Source organism: Trichinella spiralis (assembly GCF_000181795.1).
Source record: "Trichinella spiralis strain ISS 195 chromosome Unknown Scfld4, whole genome shotgun sequence".
NCBI lineage: Eukaryota > Metazoa > Nematoda > Enoplea > Trichinellida > Trichinellidae > Trichinella > Trichinella spiralis.
The window spans coordinates 4,570,287-4,584,142 of NW_003526943.1; the positions used below are offsets into that span (position 1 = coordinate 4,570,287).

Sequence of the window (13,856 nt, forward strand, 5' to 3'; positions counted from 1 at the left end):
ATGATCCATCATTATAAAGAGACACATCAGGCAAAGCATGATGTATAAATCAAAGCAGTATTTAATTTGAGATACGAATGGTTGTCATTTAATTCAAGCAATTTTAGGTTATTAATTAATTTTGCTTTAAGACAGTTTATGAAATATAATTCAAACATGCTCCAGAAGATTTTTAACCCTTTCAGACCAGCAATTTTTTCTGTGAAGCAAAATTTTTTTTAATATGCGTTTTAAACATGTTATGGTGTGTTTATGAAAATTCTAATAGGATTTATTGTTTGAATAATATTATTGCCATTTTTAGAGCTGTATCAAAATTGATACACTGGGCCTCAAAGGAGTACACGTTTCTATAACTAATTGTGCATACGCTTATTGTTCTTATGTACGCAATCATGCAGTAATTGGCAGGCAAATATTAATTCAGTTATGAAATTCTGTAAAGCAGTTTCTGTTGCTACTTAGGCATAGGTAAATACTGCATTTTTTGCACAGACACGTCGCTAATTTAGAACACAGTCTGCATCTTCTTCGCGTTTGAGTGATTTCTGGCCAATGGCTAGTTTGGTCCTTTGCTACTTCTCTTGAGACGTCAGTTGGTCGTCTTCCCAATCGTCTTGACGTCAGGGCTGGCGTTGGAGAAGGCGCACGAGAATGGCTTCTAGAAGTTGCAATAGGCTTGTTCACAAGACACAAGGATTGACTAACTTGGCAAGTGAAGCTTAGTAGGTCCAGTGTGCCTGTGCATGGTCCAGGCATCTCTTTTCTGTCCCTCTTATACAGTTGCCATGCATTTGTCATGGCAGTGCTGATGATCCAAAAGAAAATGCGACGGGTCCATTTTCGACTTTTGTGTTCGATGCGGTATAGAGCAGCAAGCATGTTGTTCAGGTCTATACCACCCATATTCATGTTGTAATTTTTTTAAATGTTTGGGATTCCAACGTTTAATTATTGACAGGTGCATGGGGCAGCAACTACCAAATTACAGCAACTACTAGACGTGTAGTGAGGACGCGATCTCAGTAATAAATATGAGCGATGGTGCAAAACTTTTAGAAATGTCATTGATTGCATCTGACAATAATTCATTAGACATCCTAAATGATTTTTCTCAGAAAAGTAATACGGGGTTGGGCAAGCGAATCTGAGTACGCTGAGGGTAGTAAACATGATGCGCAGTTTCCGTTAAAGCCCAGTGTATCAAAATTGATACAGGTATTCTAAGGAACTCTACTCAGCACCCCAAAAACTTTAGAGGCTGCAGTTAATTTTAACATCATTTTCACATCAGCATCTACTAGTAAAAAAATTATTATCCTTAAATTCTGCTCAGTTCTCAATTTATACATCAAAATGCAAATTCATGTTTTTTCGTCTCACCTACCTGTACAGTAGGGCGCATTATAAAAAATCTACTAAGATGAGAAAAAAAATGGCAATAAAATATTGTTAAGACAAATGTCAAAAATACATAAACACAAGCATGGCTAACAAAAACATTTCAGTAAATAGCTATGGGGCATAAAACATTATGTATCAAAATTGATACGGTGGGCCTGAAAGGGTTAAACACAACAAATCATGGAATATAATCATGTTTATTATTAAAATAGTCACCTCTGAAGCACGGTTATTCAAGTTATCATTTTATTGTAGCTTACCCAACTAAAAGTATTGCTGCATACTTAAATTTGATACAATTTGAAATGGATTTCAAAAATGTATGTGTAGCAAGAATGTTAAAGAGTAGAGAAGATTCTGTTTTGTATTTTATGGCGAAATTATTTAATAGCAGTAATAAGCCCGTTTTTTAAACAAATAGTAAAATGAAGATATAAATTATTACCAAGAATTTTATTTTGAACAACAACATGCATATAATGTTTTATAATAGTTGTGTTGTTAACCAACCATTAACCAATGATTTCATTTAGTCTGATCTATTGAGGGATGCTGACAAAGAATGAATACAGTTTGTATGCTTGTTTTGAGAAAGATTTTAAAAAACTGTTACAAAAATTAATGAAAAATTTTATTCACCTTACTGAAATATGATTACTGGAAAATGGACAAAAAGAATACATTGGAAGAATGATTGTCACATAATTATTATCAAATGTGATTACAACAAGCATATATAATGTACATAAGGCTTCTGCCTAAGAAGGAACTGCATTAATGTGTCAATAATTAAAATTCGTCTGATTTAATGATTTAATTCATTTCTCCAGCAAAATCAACAACAGCAAATTAATCTGCAGAACTTCATTATGCAGCTGTGAAGAGAAAAGTGAACGGTGTTATTTATTATTTGTGCACTGCTGAACCCGCATCTGCGGAAAGACACATGATTGCAGAAAGCAGGCGGTGGCTTCTTTTCATCGATGAACAAGCAGCTACTTTTGCAATTTTGAGGTCTTTGAATGTGTGATATGCAAATAAAGCTTTTGCATGAACTAATTTCAACTGAACGCTTATTTTTTATATTTTTTTATTTTATAACAAACAAAAGTAGAAAGGTTACGCATCAAATTTTGAAGAAGAGCTTCCTGTTTCAATAGATTTTTGAACACTTATTGACGTTATAACCCTTTTAACGCTTATTAAAGAAACAGTTTATGTTATTTTATATACAGCTTTCTCCTTACAAGCAAAGCCTAGCTGTCAATAAAATTCACATTATATAACTTTATTTTTTAAACTCAGACTAGTAAAAATCCTTATATATCCATTTCCCTATTTATTGGAAAAACCAAGCAACTAGAGAAGTTGAATTTTACTGAAAATTTTAATATCAGTAGTATAATTAGAATCAATAATTAAATTTAAATTATAACTTGTAACAGATGTTAAGTGATTAATTAATGTTTTTCATTACAATTTAAGAAAACGTCAGTCGTCAAACTGAAAATACAAGTAGCAATGCAAAACAAAAACTGTTCTACAAAGTTATTTTCTGCCCTTGCCATCATCAAAAAATTGCATAATAAAATAATAGCGTATGAATTAATGTATGATTTTTTATATTCTTATTTTTTGTATGTGTACATGCATGTGCAAGACGCAAAAAATTTGCTAAATTTGCATTTATTTAAATGAAAACTGAAATAACAGTAGATTAACATTGCAACGAGCAGGCTAGGATGCAAGATATGGAATACTTAGCCGGATTTATTATAAATTAATTATGTGGTGAAGAATATGTAAACATTTTATTTTAAAATTTCAAATTCCAACAAAGTGGGATAGATAGCAGCTGTTGTGTCGCATTAAGAAATGCTGCACTAGATGTATGAATGTTACAGTGTATATAAATTGACAATTTTTTTTATTTATTCATTATAATTATTATTAATCGGATATTTATCTATCAGTATATTATTCAATTTATTGCCGAAAATTGAAAACAATATGCATCAAAAGTGAGAACCACATAAATATGCTTGATAGCTGTATTGTGTTTTCTCCTATTACTTTTTGTGGAGCAAATTATTCATTTGATTTTGATTTCCATGATACTGCGATTTTCGATTTTTTGAGCCATTTACATACAGTTGATAATCAATAAATTGAAGTGCGCTAACTTCTCGAGCACCATTTCTCGAGAGTAAAATAAATCAAAATCTGATGAAACTGTCCAGAATGACACCAAAAAAACCTATGAAAACATTTTTGTTCTTGGTATTATCAGTTATTTTTTTGATATTAAAAAAATGACTTCCTGCTTTGAATAATGCCATTTGTTAATTGCAAATTGTGAATACTGTGGGGTGAGAGTTTAGGCTACTGCTACTTTTTCCAAATGATCACTCAATTTTAATTTTATTATTCACAGTTAGAGTAGTATCTTTTAGCTTATTTAAAATATAAATCATCGCTTTTACAGTTTCAAAATTAAACAAATATAAAATAATGCAGATTAAAAACAGGATTAAATTAAATAAAGTTCGAGCTTCAGTTTTAATATTATTAATATTATGCAACATCATAACAAATGTAAATGCATAACAAAATATCATTAAATTGTAGCATGCTGAATTTAAAAATAAGAAGTAAAATGGCACTTATTGGAAAGCATTTTTCTTTCATAGTTCATACTGCAAAAGGTAATGTACAATGCTTTTCAAATCGAGAAACAAGGAATTTGAAATGAAACATTCATTGGACTGCACCTGTAAATTTTTAAATATTTTCTATTATAAAATTGAATTGAGTGTTTTTAATGATAATTTGAAATACAAATAGAATAAAGATAATCATGCATAATTTGAAGAGCACTTTTTTGATATTATAAAATTTATATGTTAAGGAGTTGAAGCTCCTGTGATATCTGTAAAATGACCTTCAAAAGTTTCCATTTTTATATATTGTGTTCTACGGTTTTACGTACATGTATTTCAAAAATTTGTAAGAGCAAAACTAATTGAAATAACGTGCACTATATATATATATAATGCAAGTGCTCTATGCATGACCCCATGAATTCATTTCTTCATTTTAAGCACATATGACAAATAATTATATGATATTAAATAATGCTTCAAAAAATCAAACAAAAAAGTGAATTTTTTTCAACTGTTTACTGCCCGAATTATATTTAAGTAATAAAAATATCAGTTGCAATTTAACATGCCAAATTAAATTACTTTTCATAAACAGTGACATAAATTTCTTTTATTTGCTTACACATTGCTATTTTAGTAATGTGTATAGTTGAAGCAAAAAAAAATATATACATATGTTTGGAGTAACAAAAAAAGTCGATGCAGAAATGAATAAAAGTAACACATGCCCAAGTGAAGTTTTCTAAGGATATCATTTCAATATTTTTTGCTTGATTTTTTTCCTTAGAGTAATTTGAAATCAGGTGCTTTTTCTTATATTTATAGAACAGCAATGCTAAAATTTTCATCATAACGACTATCAACGTGTTTAAACTACTGAACTTTTAATGTGCCTTTAAAACTGCTTGATAAATAAAGAAATTTGCATTGCAAACAAAATGCAAAGAACAGAAAACAAAAAAGTAAAAAAAGATAAACAAAGTGAAACAAAACTGATTCAAAAACAACAGAATTTTTTTGTTAAATATTATAAAATAAAACAATCAATGAATATCACTTGTTTCAGAATTTAATCAAGCTTCATAGTGAGATTTTAATGTTTGTCATTTTTCAGTACAAAGAAAAGCAGTTAGTACGGCTATGCTTCATATCGTGATAAATAAATATACAATTTGTATTTATATATACTTTTTTAAATAGACAACTGCATAAATTCTTTTCAAATGAGTTACCTTAGTCATGAGAAGTGAAAGCCATGATTCAGGGAAGATGAAGGCAATTGCAAAATGGAAATGTACTTAAAAGTGGAAAAAATTTGTAAAATGATTAAAAGCTCGACAATGGCGTTCAACGTTGAAAAATATACTCAACCAAGAAACAAAACAACCAATAAAAACTTGCTAACGATTACTGATTTGGACGAATCTTTTCACGGATTCATACTATTCATTATTTTTCATTATATATTTTTCTGCAATCGATTGCAACCTTCATTTCTCGAAACAAGGCGGATATATTCAAATGCGTATTGCATTTCAGAAATAAAATTGCTTAATAATTAATAAATGCTTTTCGCATGCTGTTGTTTGTACTGTTTTTTTTACAATTCAACATTTAATACAGAACTCAATTTGTGAGCTATGTGATCACACACACACACGCATACAAAATAGATGGATATATATACTTTGGGTTAGTTTGTTAGTCAATATGAATAATATTAAAACACATATCGCAGTATTTCACTTTCCAAAGGTTGACTAATCTAATTCAATAATTACGTAAATAAAATCGAATTGATAGATTGATGCGCGATTTTGGTGAGCAAAAGTATTTCGAAAAATCAATCTTTGAAATGATATCCAAACGAGCATTGAACTCAAGTTGACCAAAGGGTCGACTTCAGTTTCCATCAGAAAACAGATTGCAAAATTGCACAAAATTTGGACTGAAAGCAAAACTGAAAATAATTGTGTTCTGATAGAACTGTTTTCTAATAGGAATTTTCAAATGCAAAATTTAAATAAACACAAACAAGTACATTATAATCTGCATGATTTTCAAAATTTCGAATATGCATTAATTGTCCGAAGATTATGAGGTGTGCTTAAATTATTTGCAATTCAAGTAATTCTTTATACAAATATTATTGGTAAATGGTTTAATGTAAGCAAATAATCAACAACAACATATATATTAGAGGGAGAAGGAGAGGGAGATGGGGAACTTAAAATCATAATTTGTCATTGTTGGTAAAAAAATTGGATTAAAAACAAGAAACAATTTCAGAACAACAACATTCCAATAAGTTTAATCGACGTTTTTCATCCGGACACAATTTATCAGTTTTTAATGATCGACAGATAGCCAACTCCCCAGAAACTTGGTGCATAATTAGATCGTCAGAATGAAAATAATCAATCTTAAACTTAAGTGTCCATTTAGTGAATCTTTCTTCCTGACAATCCGCTTGAAAAGCTCATCTTTTTTAGCTGCACAACGCTCGCACTGCCCCACTGAGAATTAGCGCACGTTTGAAATTTAGATATGCCGATTATCACCTGCAGACATTCGTTAAGTACTCTCATTCATTTTTATGCCGGTAAAATTAGAAAACAGGAGACGCATCTTTTGACTAGTGCAATCGCTCTGCCACTGTTAAGTGCCATTAATTCGACGTTTATAAAAATGCATAACATGACAGCAGTACAAATTAAGCGAATTACTTCACAAATCAAATCCATCAATCTTAAAAAGCACAATTTCCATTCATCATTAAACAATGCTATTTCATTGCATCTCCTTGTCTGCTCCATTGTTGTTTGTTGCTCATCTGCTTATGATTTTTTCTTTTCCTTTTTTTTGAAATGAAATATTTTTCAAAAATATATTTAAAATTTCATGATTTTATGGCAAATGGCATTTTGAATACAACTGAAAATAAATTATTCAAAATACTGTCATTTTTATATATAATGATTCAAAATATATGCTATAGGCATGTTCAAAACACTATATCACATTTTTGAAAAAAATTACATCAAACAAATGAATTTCATATTTTTGAAAGCAAAAAATGATTTTCTGCTAAAATAATTTTTCTACTTAAGTAAATTTATTCAAATTAATTACAATAATATGATTTTTCAATTGATGCAGATATAAATGAATTTTTTTAATTGCATTGCAACCATTGCTTTTATGCTTGTTGATGTTTTAAATTTCAAGTTGTAATTTAAAAAAAATTTACAGTGCAATAATTAAATTTTAAAAATATTATCATATAAGAAATGTTTCCTTGTATCACATTACTGTTTAAATTCTTCATTTTAAATCAAGAAATTTGATTTTCAGATTTTCATTTTCTAAAATCTATTATATTTTTTAATGTTTAACAATTAAAAAATTTTCATTTCCATCTACCATTCATTACTTTGCACATATTTAAGCACATCTGAATAAATTCTTATTTTCTTGAAATATATGTATATATACATATTATTGTAGTTTACTGTCTTATATTATTGAACAAATAGGCTTAGAAATTTTACAGCCTTATACATTTAAATATTTTAATAATATTATAAATTTCATTAATTAAAAAGTTGTCATCTGCACAGATTTCATCTCAATAACGTCATGTATTTCATATTATTTCAAATCAATCATTTCAGTGTAATATATATTTTAAAATTACCTTTTAAAACTATTGCACAACTTTTCATTTATGCATGCACAGCTATATGTTGTGATATATTATTAATATTAATAAATAAGTGATTAATAGCAAAAAAATTTTATTAAACTTGAGTAATATCTTATGAGATATTTTTTATTTATTGGTGATAAAACTGCAAGAAAATGAGAAATAAAGAAAATTTTTAAAAAGATTATCGACTTGTAACATTGTAAAGCCTTAACATTAAACTTTAAAACAACAGCATATTATATTAATTTATTGAATTTACAGGGAAGAGAAAATAACTGCCGAAGTTAGTTAATCACGGCTATATTGAATACAAAGTGTGCTGCAGAATAATCTTTTTGTATCAGATAAAAAAAGAGGAGATTGATAAGAAATAATGTTCAATTAAATATGAAATAAAAAAGGGAAGTTTTCCATCTGATTAAATGATGATTGAAAATTAACCAACCATAAAACAGATACAAATGTACACCTAGATAATTTAGCAGACGGAAAATGAAATTAATTGCAGTAAATAACACATATGACACCAAAGTAATTCAATTTAAACGACTGTCATTATTGAGAACATTTTTATTTCTTATTCTGTCACTACCATTGCTCTATTGCTTCTTATTTTTAATCATTCAGCTCAAAATGTAAAGGTAACTTGCCGTACGCATTGAAAAACTAAATTTATTATTTTTTTAAAAATCTCCTGGTAATATGTTTATTTGATTTAAAATTCTTTTTTTAATTTTTGAATAATTCACAATAATAACGTTATTATTATTATTATTATTATTGAAAATTCACACGTTTTCTTTCATAAAAAAATCATGCTTCTTGATGCTCGTTATACTTCTTTTAATAATTATATTTTAATATTTCCGTTTAGCTGAAATAAAAAGTCGTTGATGTTCTTCAGATTAAGGTTACATGAAATATAAATTGTTATGCGCATTATTATTTTCTGTATTCGCATTATCCATTATATAATCTTAACGCGCTACTAATACAATTGATTTTCTGAACAAAAGATATATGAAAATTTAAATTCACTGTAAAACCTACCTAAATAAGGTTTGCAAATTGAATCTGAATTTTTTCTACATTTGATTTAATATTAGAAAAAAATTATTAATATTTTCTATTTATACATGTTTACCATGCTTCAAACGTACAGCAGTACATTTAAAACGTAGAATCTTTTTTAATAGAAGAAAAAAATCCAATTAACATGCAATAAAATGGAAACATTTACATTACTTGCTTTGATTAATAGATTGAAATTAGACTATGAACTTCGAAAATAAAGAAAACATTGTTGATTCACAGCAAACAACATTCAGTTTAAGAGACAGTTTTATGCATTCAATTCATGCAATAATAAATCCACAAAATATATATAAAATAATTAATAACAGACCAATAATAAAAGCAATCAATGGAATAGTATATAAATGTTTAGAATAGCATCGAAAAAGCTATCAATTTATAAAAGATTTCATTTCATTAAAGTCTACTTTTTCGGATTTAGTAGAATTTCGTAATGCAACAATGTTTAAGTTAAATAGCATTTTAAAAGTTTAGAATCAAAATAATCAAAGTGTAAGAAAATGCTAAACTTTAACTGTTTTTGTTTTTTTCAGATACACAAAATAAAGTTAATGATTTTTCATGAGTTTGCATTTTCCTTAAAATTATTTTTGTTTCAAAATCAAGCTGCAATGAGTGGAAAAATTATGAACACCAAAGCAAAATAATTTGTGAAGAAAAACTTTAAATTCTCAATTTAAGCTGATAAAAATAAAAATATATCTTAATTTTTAATTCATTTTTAAGATCTGTAAAGTTTTTTCCCTTGAAATCTTTAGGCAAATTTTATTTCTTTTAATGTTGCGCCTCCGAAAAATAGCAAATTATGATAGATTATTAAATTAGTATCAGGTACACCAACGAATTAGATTTTTTATTTTCATTTTTAAGCTGTCCGTCTCATAGATGACAAGCAGATGGGCATAAATTTAAGCTTTACACATTTTGCTAATGGTGTGATTAGCAATAAAAATAGTGACAGTAATAAAAAGAAAAGGAATGTTTCATAAATACCCGTCAATTTTGATGGTTTAACAAAATAACATTAAATAAAATTTTAGCAACATTTACTACTGGCTTTTAATTACCCAATAAAAGCATATTTCTAATTTTAACTTAATTCCAACTTCAAAAGTATCATTTACAAAGTAAAAATTCTTCTTGACAAAATGAATCTTTATTTATACTTCACTATTCTTACGTTAACTTGGGCGTGTGATCTATATTGACATCTATACTATTGACGTCACTGACTTCAGTGTTGCGTATTCAAGAAATCTTTGATGTTACAAGTAAGATAAGAAGTCTGATTGGCATGATTGAAAAGTGAAGTAGGAGATTGATAATTAAAAAAAACTTTTAAATCACATTTAATCCGAAATAAGTATTTCATTTTTATTCATCAAACATGAAATTTGTCGACAAAGATAATACAAGAGATTAAGCATTGCACTGCACTGCACAAATTCTTGCAACTGCTCCACTGCGATGCCAAACTGCGTTTTGCTCTGCTGTAACTTAAAATAATCAATGCTTTACTATAAGCTGAATAAAATGAAATGTGATCTTTTTAATAAAAAAAGTTGTAAATGAAGAAACCCTAGCTAGTCACCCATGAAATAAGCGAAATGAGCAGCAACTGAAAACCACAAAGATGCATAAGGCAAATTTGATTTTTTTTCAGTTGCTGGAAGCTAAATTACGTAGTTACCATTAGAAGGCTGTAAATTACCTCTTCACTTAAAATAGCTACTTTTCTCTGGAGAGTTGCATTGGAATACAATCCGTCAAGGACAGCTTACTAATGGGCTTTGTGATTAAAGCTATCTTATTACAAGAAAAGCCATACGTCTTTTTCAGATACCTCTGAATACTTTTCACTACTAACACTGTACAGTAGTTTTTTTTCATTTGACTATGAATAATAATAGCCACTGACATAATAATAAAAACGTAACTTCGAAAATTAAAAACTGCACTCCAATTTTGTTGTTTTTAATTGAGCAAAGTAAATTTCAGTCCAAATCACGTACACGTAAGCAAATCAATTTCAGCAATTTTTTTGACAGTTACATTTGAATCAGTATCGAATAGATGCATGCTTTTCAAGTTTAAAAAATATTTTAATCAAAATTTGCAGATTAACCGATAAAAGATTTTTAACTTGTGTACGTTCTCAGAATTGATAAATCGATTTTATTAACTATAATTAACAATTCAGATTAAACAATTAAGACTTTCATCACCAGTAAAAGCCATACGAGCAATAATACATCGTGTTTGGTATTGAAAGCTTACTTCTTGATTTTTACATTTACAAATTCTTTCTGACACATGCGACCTGCTTATGCCAAATTTCAGTTTAATTTCATGATTCAATATGAAATAATATAAATTTTATTCAAGTGATAAAATAAAAATTTCTGTTTACATTATAATCATTCTTAATAAGAAAACAAAATATAATAAGATTCTTACCAGGAGAGAAATTTTCAACATAGCAGGACGGTGTAATAATGATGCAAGCAGCGTAATGATAAACTTGCAGCTCATTTCCATTGTTATGCTAAAATTGTGAAGAAAAGTGAATATTTGCGGGTGAATATTTTCACAGATTTCACAGCGCTGATTAAGTGACAGCATGAGCAGAAGCTAACAAGAAATTGATGTGTATGATTATCAGCAGGGGTTGGAGAATTGCAAAGCATATGCTAATGATGCCTAATGGACAGCAAGTAGGAAAATTGCACCACGCGACTGAAATTCAGCACACCATTCTGAAGTTGTCAAAATAAAAAAAAAATAAAAACTCATCATAGTTCAGCCAGTGTTTATGTCACTCTTAAGAATTGGATCTTTTCCTCTGGTCGGTAAATTTGACCAATAGAAATGGAAGAAGTTCAAAATCGAAGCGACTAACGTGGGCTAAGATAACCGATCCGGAAACGGATTCAATCAAAACCATTTTCCAAGTTCACTTTCACACGAATACATTTTGAAAGAGACATAAAATTAACTTTGATTTAATTTCACAGGATGTACAAGAAAAGAAAATCTAATTTTTGCAAAATCAATCTCATCTCTTTTAAAATGAGGAAAACCGACATGATCTCATGACTTTTCAGTGGCTTCTTCACCGACTTGTGTTGAATAATTTGTTGCTTTTAGATGCAAACAAATTATAATCCATCTGTATGCTTCAATATCTTTTGTCTGTCTACTTTTGAAAAGTGAATTGTTGTTACTGACGATTTTTTTGAAGAATCATTCACCTCGCTAAAGTAACAATAATCATTTACGACTTCATTAAACTTGAAATGTAACATTTGTAAAAGAAGCTTTCTTTGAACAGTTGAAGTTGTTGCTTATTTACGTTATGCAAAAAATTTTCAAATTTTCAGCATTAATTAGCTCTAGATTAATCTAAATTTAGCCGACAGAAGCGGCTGATCAAAAGAATTTCAAGCCGCATTCATTCATGCAATTACATGCCAATGTAATAATTTGATGATTTAGTTCTGAAACGGGTGCTGATTTGTTGACAAGCAGTTGCCCGAAATGCACTCTTGAACATTATTATTATTATTCAAAATAAAGCATAAAGCACCTCTAACAAGCAATTGATCGATAGGTTGCTGCTTGTAGGGATTAATCTTGTTATTCCGTTGAAGAGTGCTGGAATAACTACTAATACGCTTTCTTCAGTTTCTCTCTGACCTGAAATATTGGTCAATTTATTTGTCTAACATTTATCAGACCTTTTCACAAATAGCTTTCTTCACATTCTTGATCAAAATTATTTGCAAAATACAAAATCTCACAGCGCATCATTGCATTTGCTGGAGGGTTTCAAAAAAGAATCCATTTTAAACGATACCCTTTCTCTCCTTGTCTCGATTCATGGAGATGCATAATAAAATTCATAATAAATATAAGTGAAAAACAAAAAAGAAGACTTTTATATGAACAAAAGAACGTCGGGAAGAATTAAATTTAAATTTTTACAATAACAAACCTATTTCATCTTCACATTTTAATGCATAACTAAATTATGCAATATTTTTATTTTATTGTTTTCATATTATTTATCCTATTTAGTTCCATGCAATTTTTGCTCGCGTTAAGTAGGCTTATTAATGAATGACAGCAAAGTAAAGCTGAAATCTCTGTTCATCCTGTTCGACGCACATATATGTATATATATGCTAATGTAAACTTGTAAATAAAATTATTAGCATATCAACATGAACTACTATTCGACTAAACATTTCCGTTCAGCGTATCTTTGCAGATAAAATGCCTATAGCTGACATTTGTAACAGTCGGATGTTTAAAATTTTAAAAATTTCAAACTTTTTCAGAGATGTTTTATTTAAAAAATAAGAAAATTTACAATCTAACTGAAAAGGCATTCAATTAGCATTCTTAGAAATAGAGCCACCATCTTGTGCTATATTTGTAGTTCATTCTTTTTTATTTTTCTGGGTAATTCTGTTGTCTCATAGGATTGAAGATTGTTATTCATTCATTTATGCTGTTTGTATGCAATGTAATTATGGCTGTATGAAAATCAATTTCGCCAATAAATGATGAAACACTCACACAGCCTCATGAACAAAACTAACAATCACTTTTGATGCACTTTTGATTTATTTGCATTTCTGTGAAAGAAAAAAAATAATCGTTTCCTTTTCACTTTGAGGCATTTAATAGAAAAAAAACCGCATATGCAAATTAGCAAAAAGATTTTGCAATCAGTGTCTGTCTCCAGCCGTTTGGCTTAAGTAAAACGACTGACTGTACATTGAACAGTGATGTTGAAGATTGTCAATGGTGATGGCAATGTTGCTCATTTTGAAAAATAGATTGAAGAATGTGATCAAAAGATCTGTCGTTGAAAAAATAAAAATTTAAAATTTACTCTGAACTGCTTTATGTTTTCGTTTAAATTTTAATTTTATACAAAGCAACAGTGTAAATGTAATCACAATTAATAATATAAAAAA

The 13,856-nt window shown here is 28.6% G+C and overlaps 2 protein-coding genes across 2 annotated transcripts; both read right to left on the minus strand.

The window, feature by feature from the left end:
• Positions 1-423: 423 nt before the first annotated feature.
• Positions 424-912, minus strand: Tsp_01140 (conserved hypothetical protein). Its single transcript, XM_003376896.1, has one exon. The coding sequence runs from the start codon at positions 910-912 to the stop codon at positions 424-426; it is 489 nt and encodes a 162-aa protein (XP_003376944.1).
• Positions 913-12,029: 11,117 nt separating this feature from the next.
• Positions 12,030-12,762, minus strand: Tsp_01139 (hypothetical protein). Its single transcript, XM_003376897.1, has 4 exons — positions 12,723-12,762; positions 12,458-12,567; positions 12,339-12,415; positions 12,030-12,126 (listed from the first exon to the last, which is right to left on the minus strand). The coding sequence occupies exons 1-4, from the start codon at positions 12,760-12,762 to the stop codon at positions 12,030-12,032; spliced, it is 324 nt and encodes a 107-aa protein (XP_003376945.1).
• Between the last annotated feature and the right edge of the window lie 1,094 nt (positions 12,763-13,856).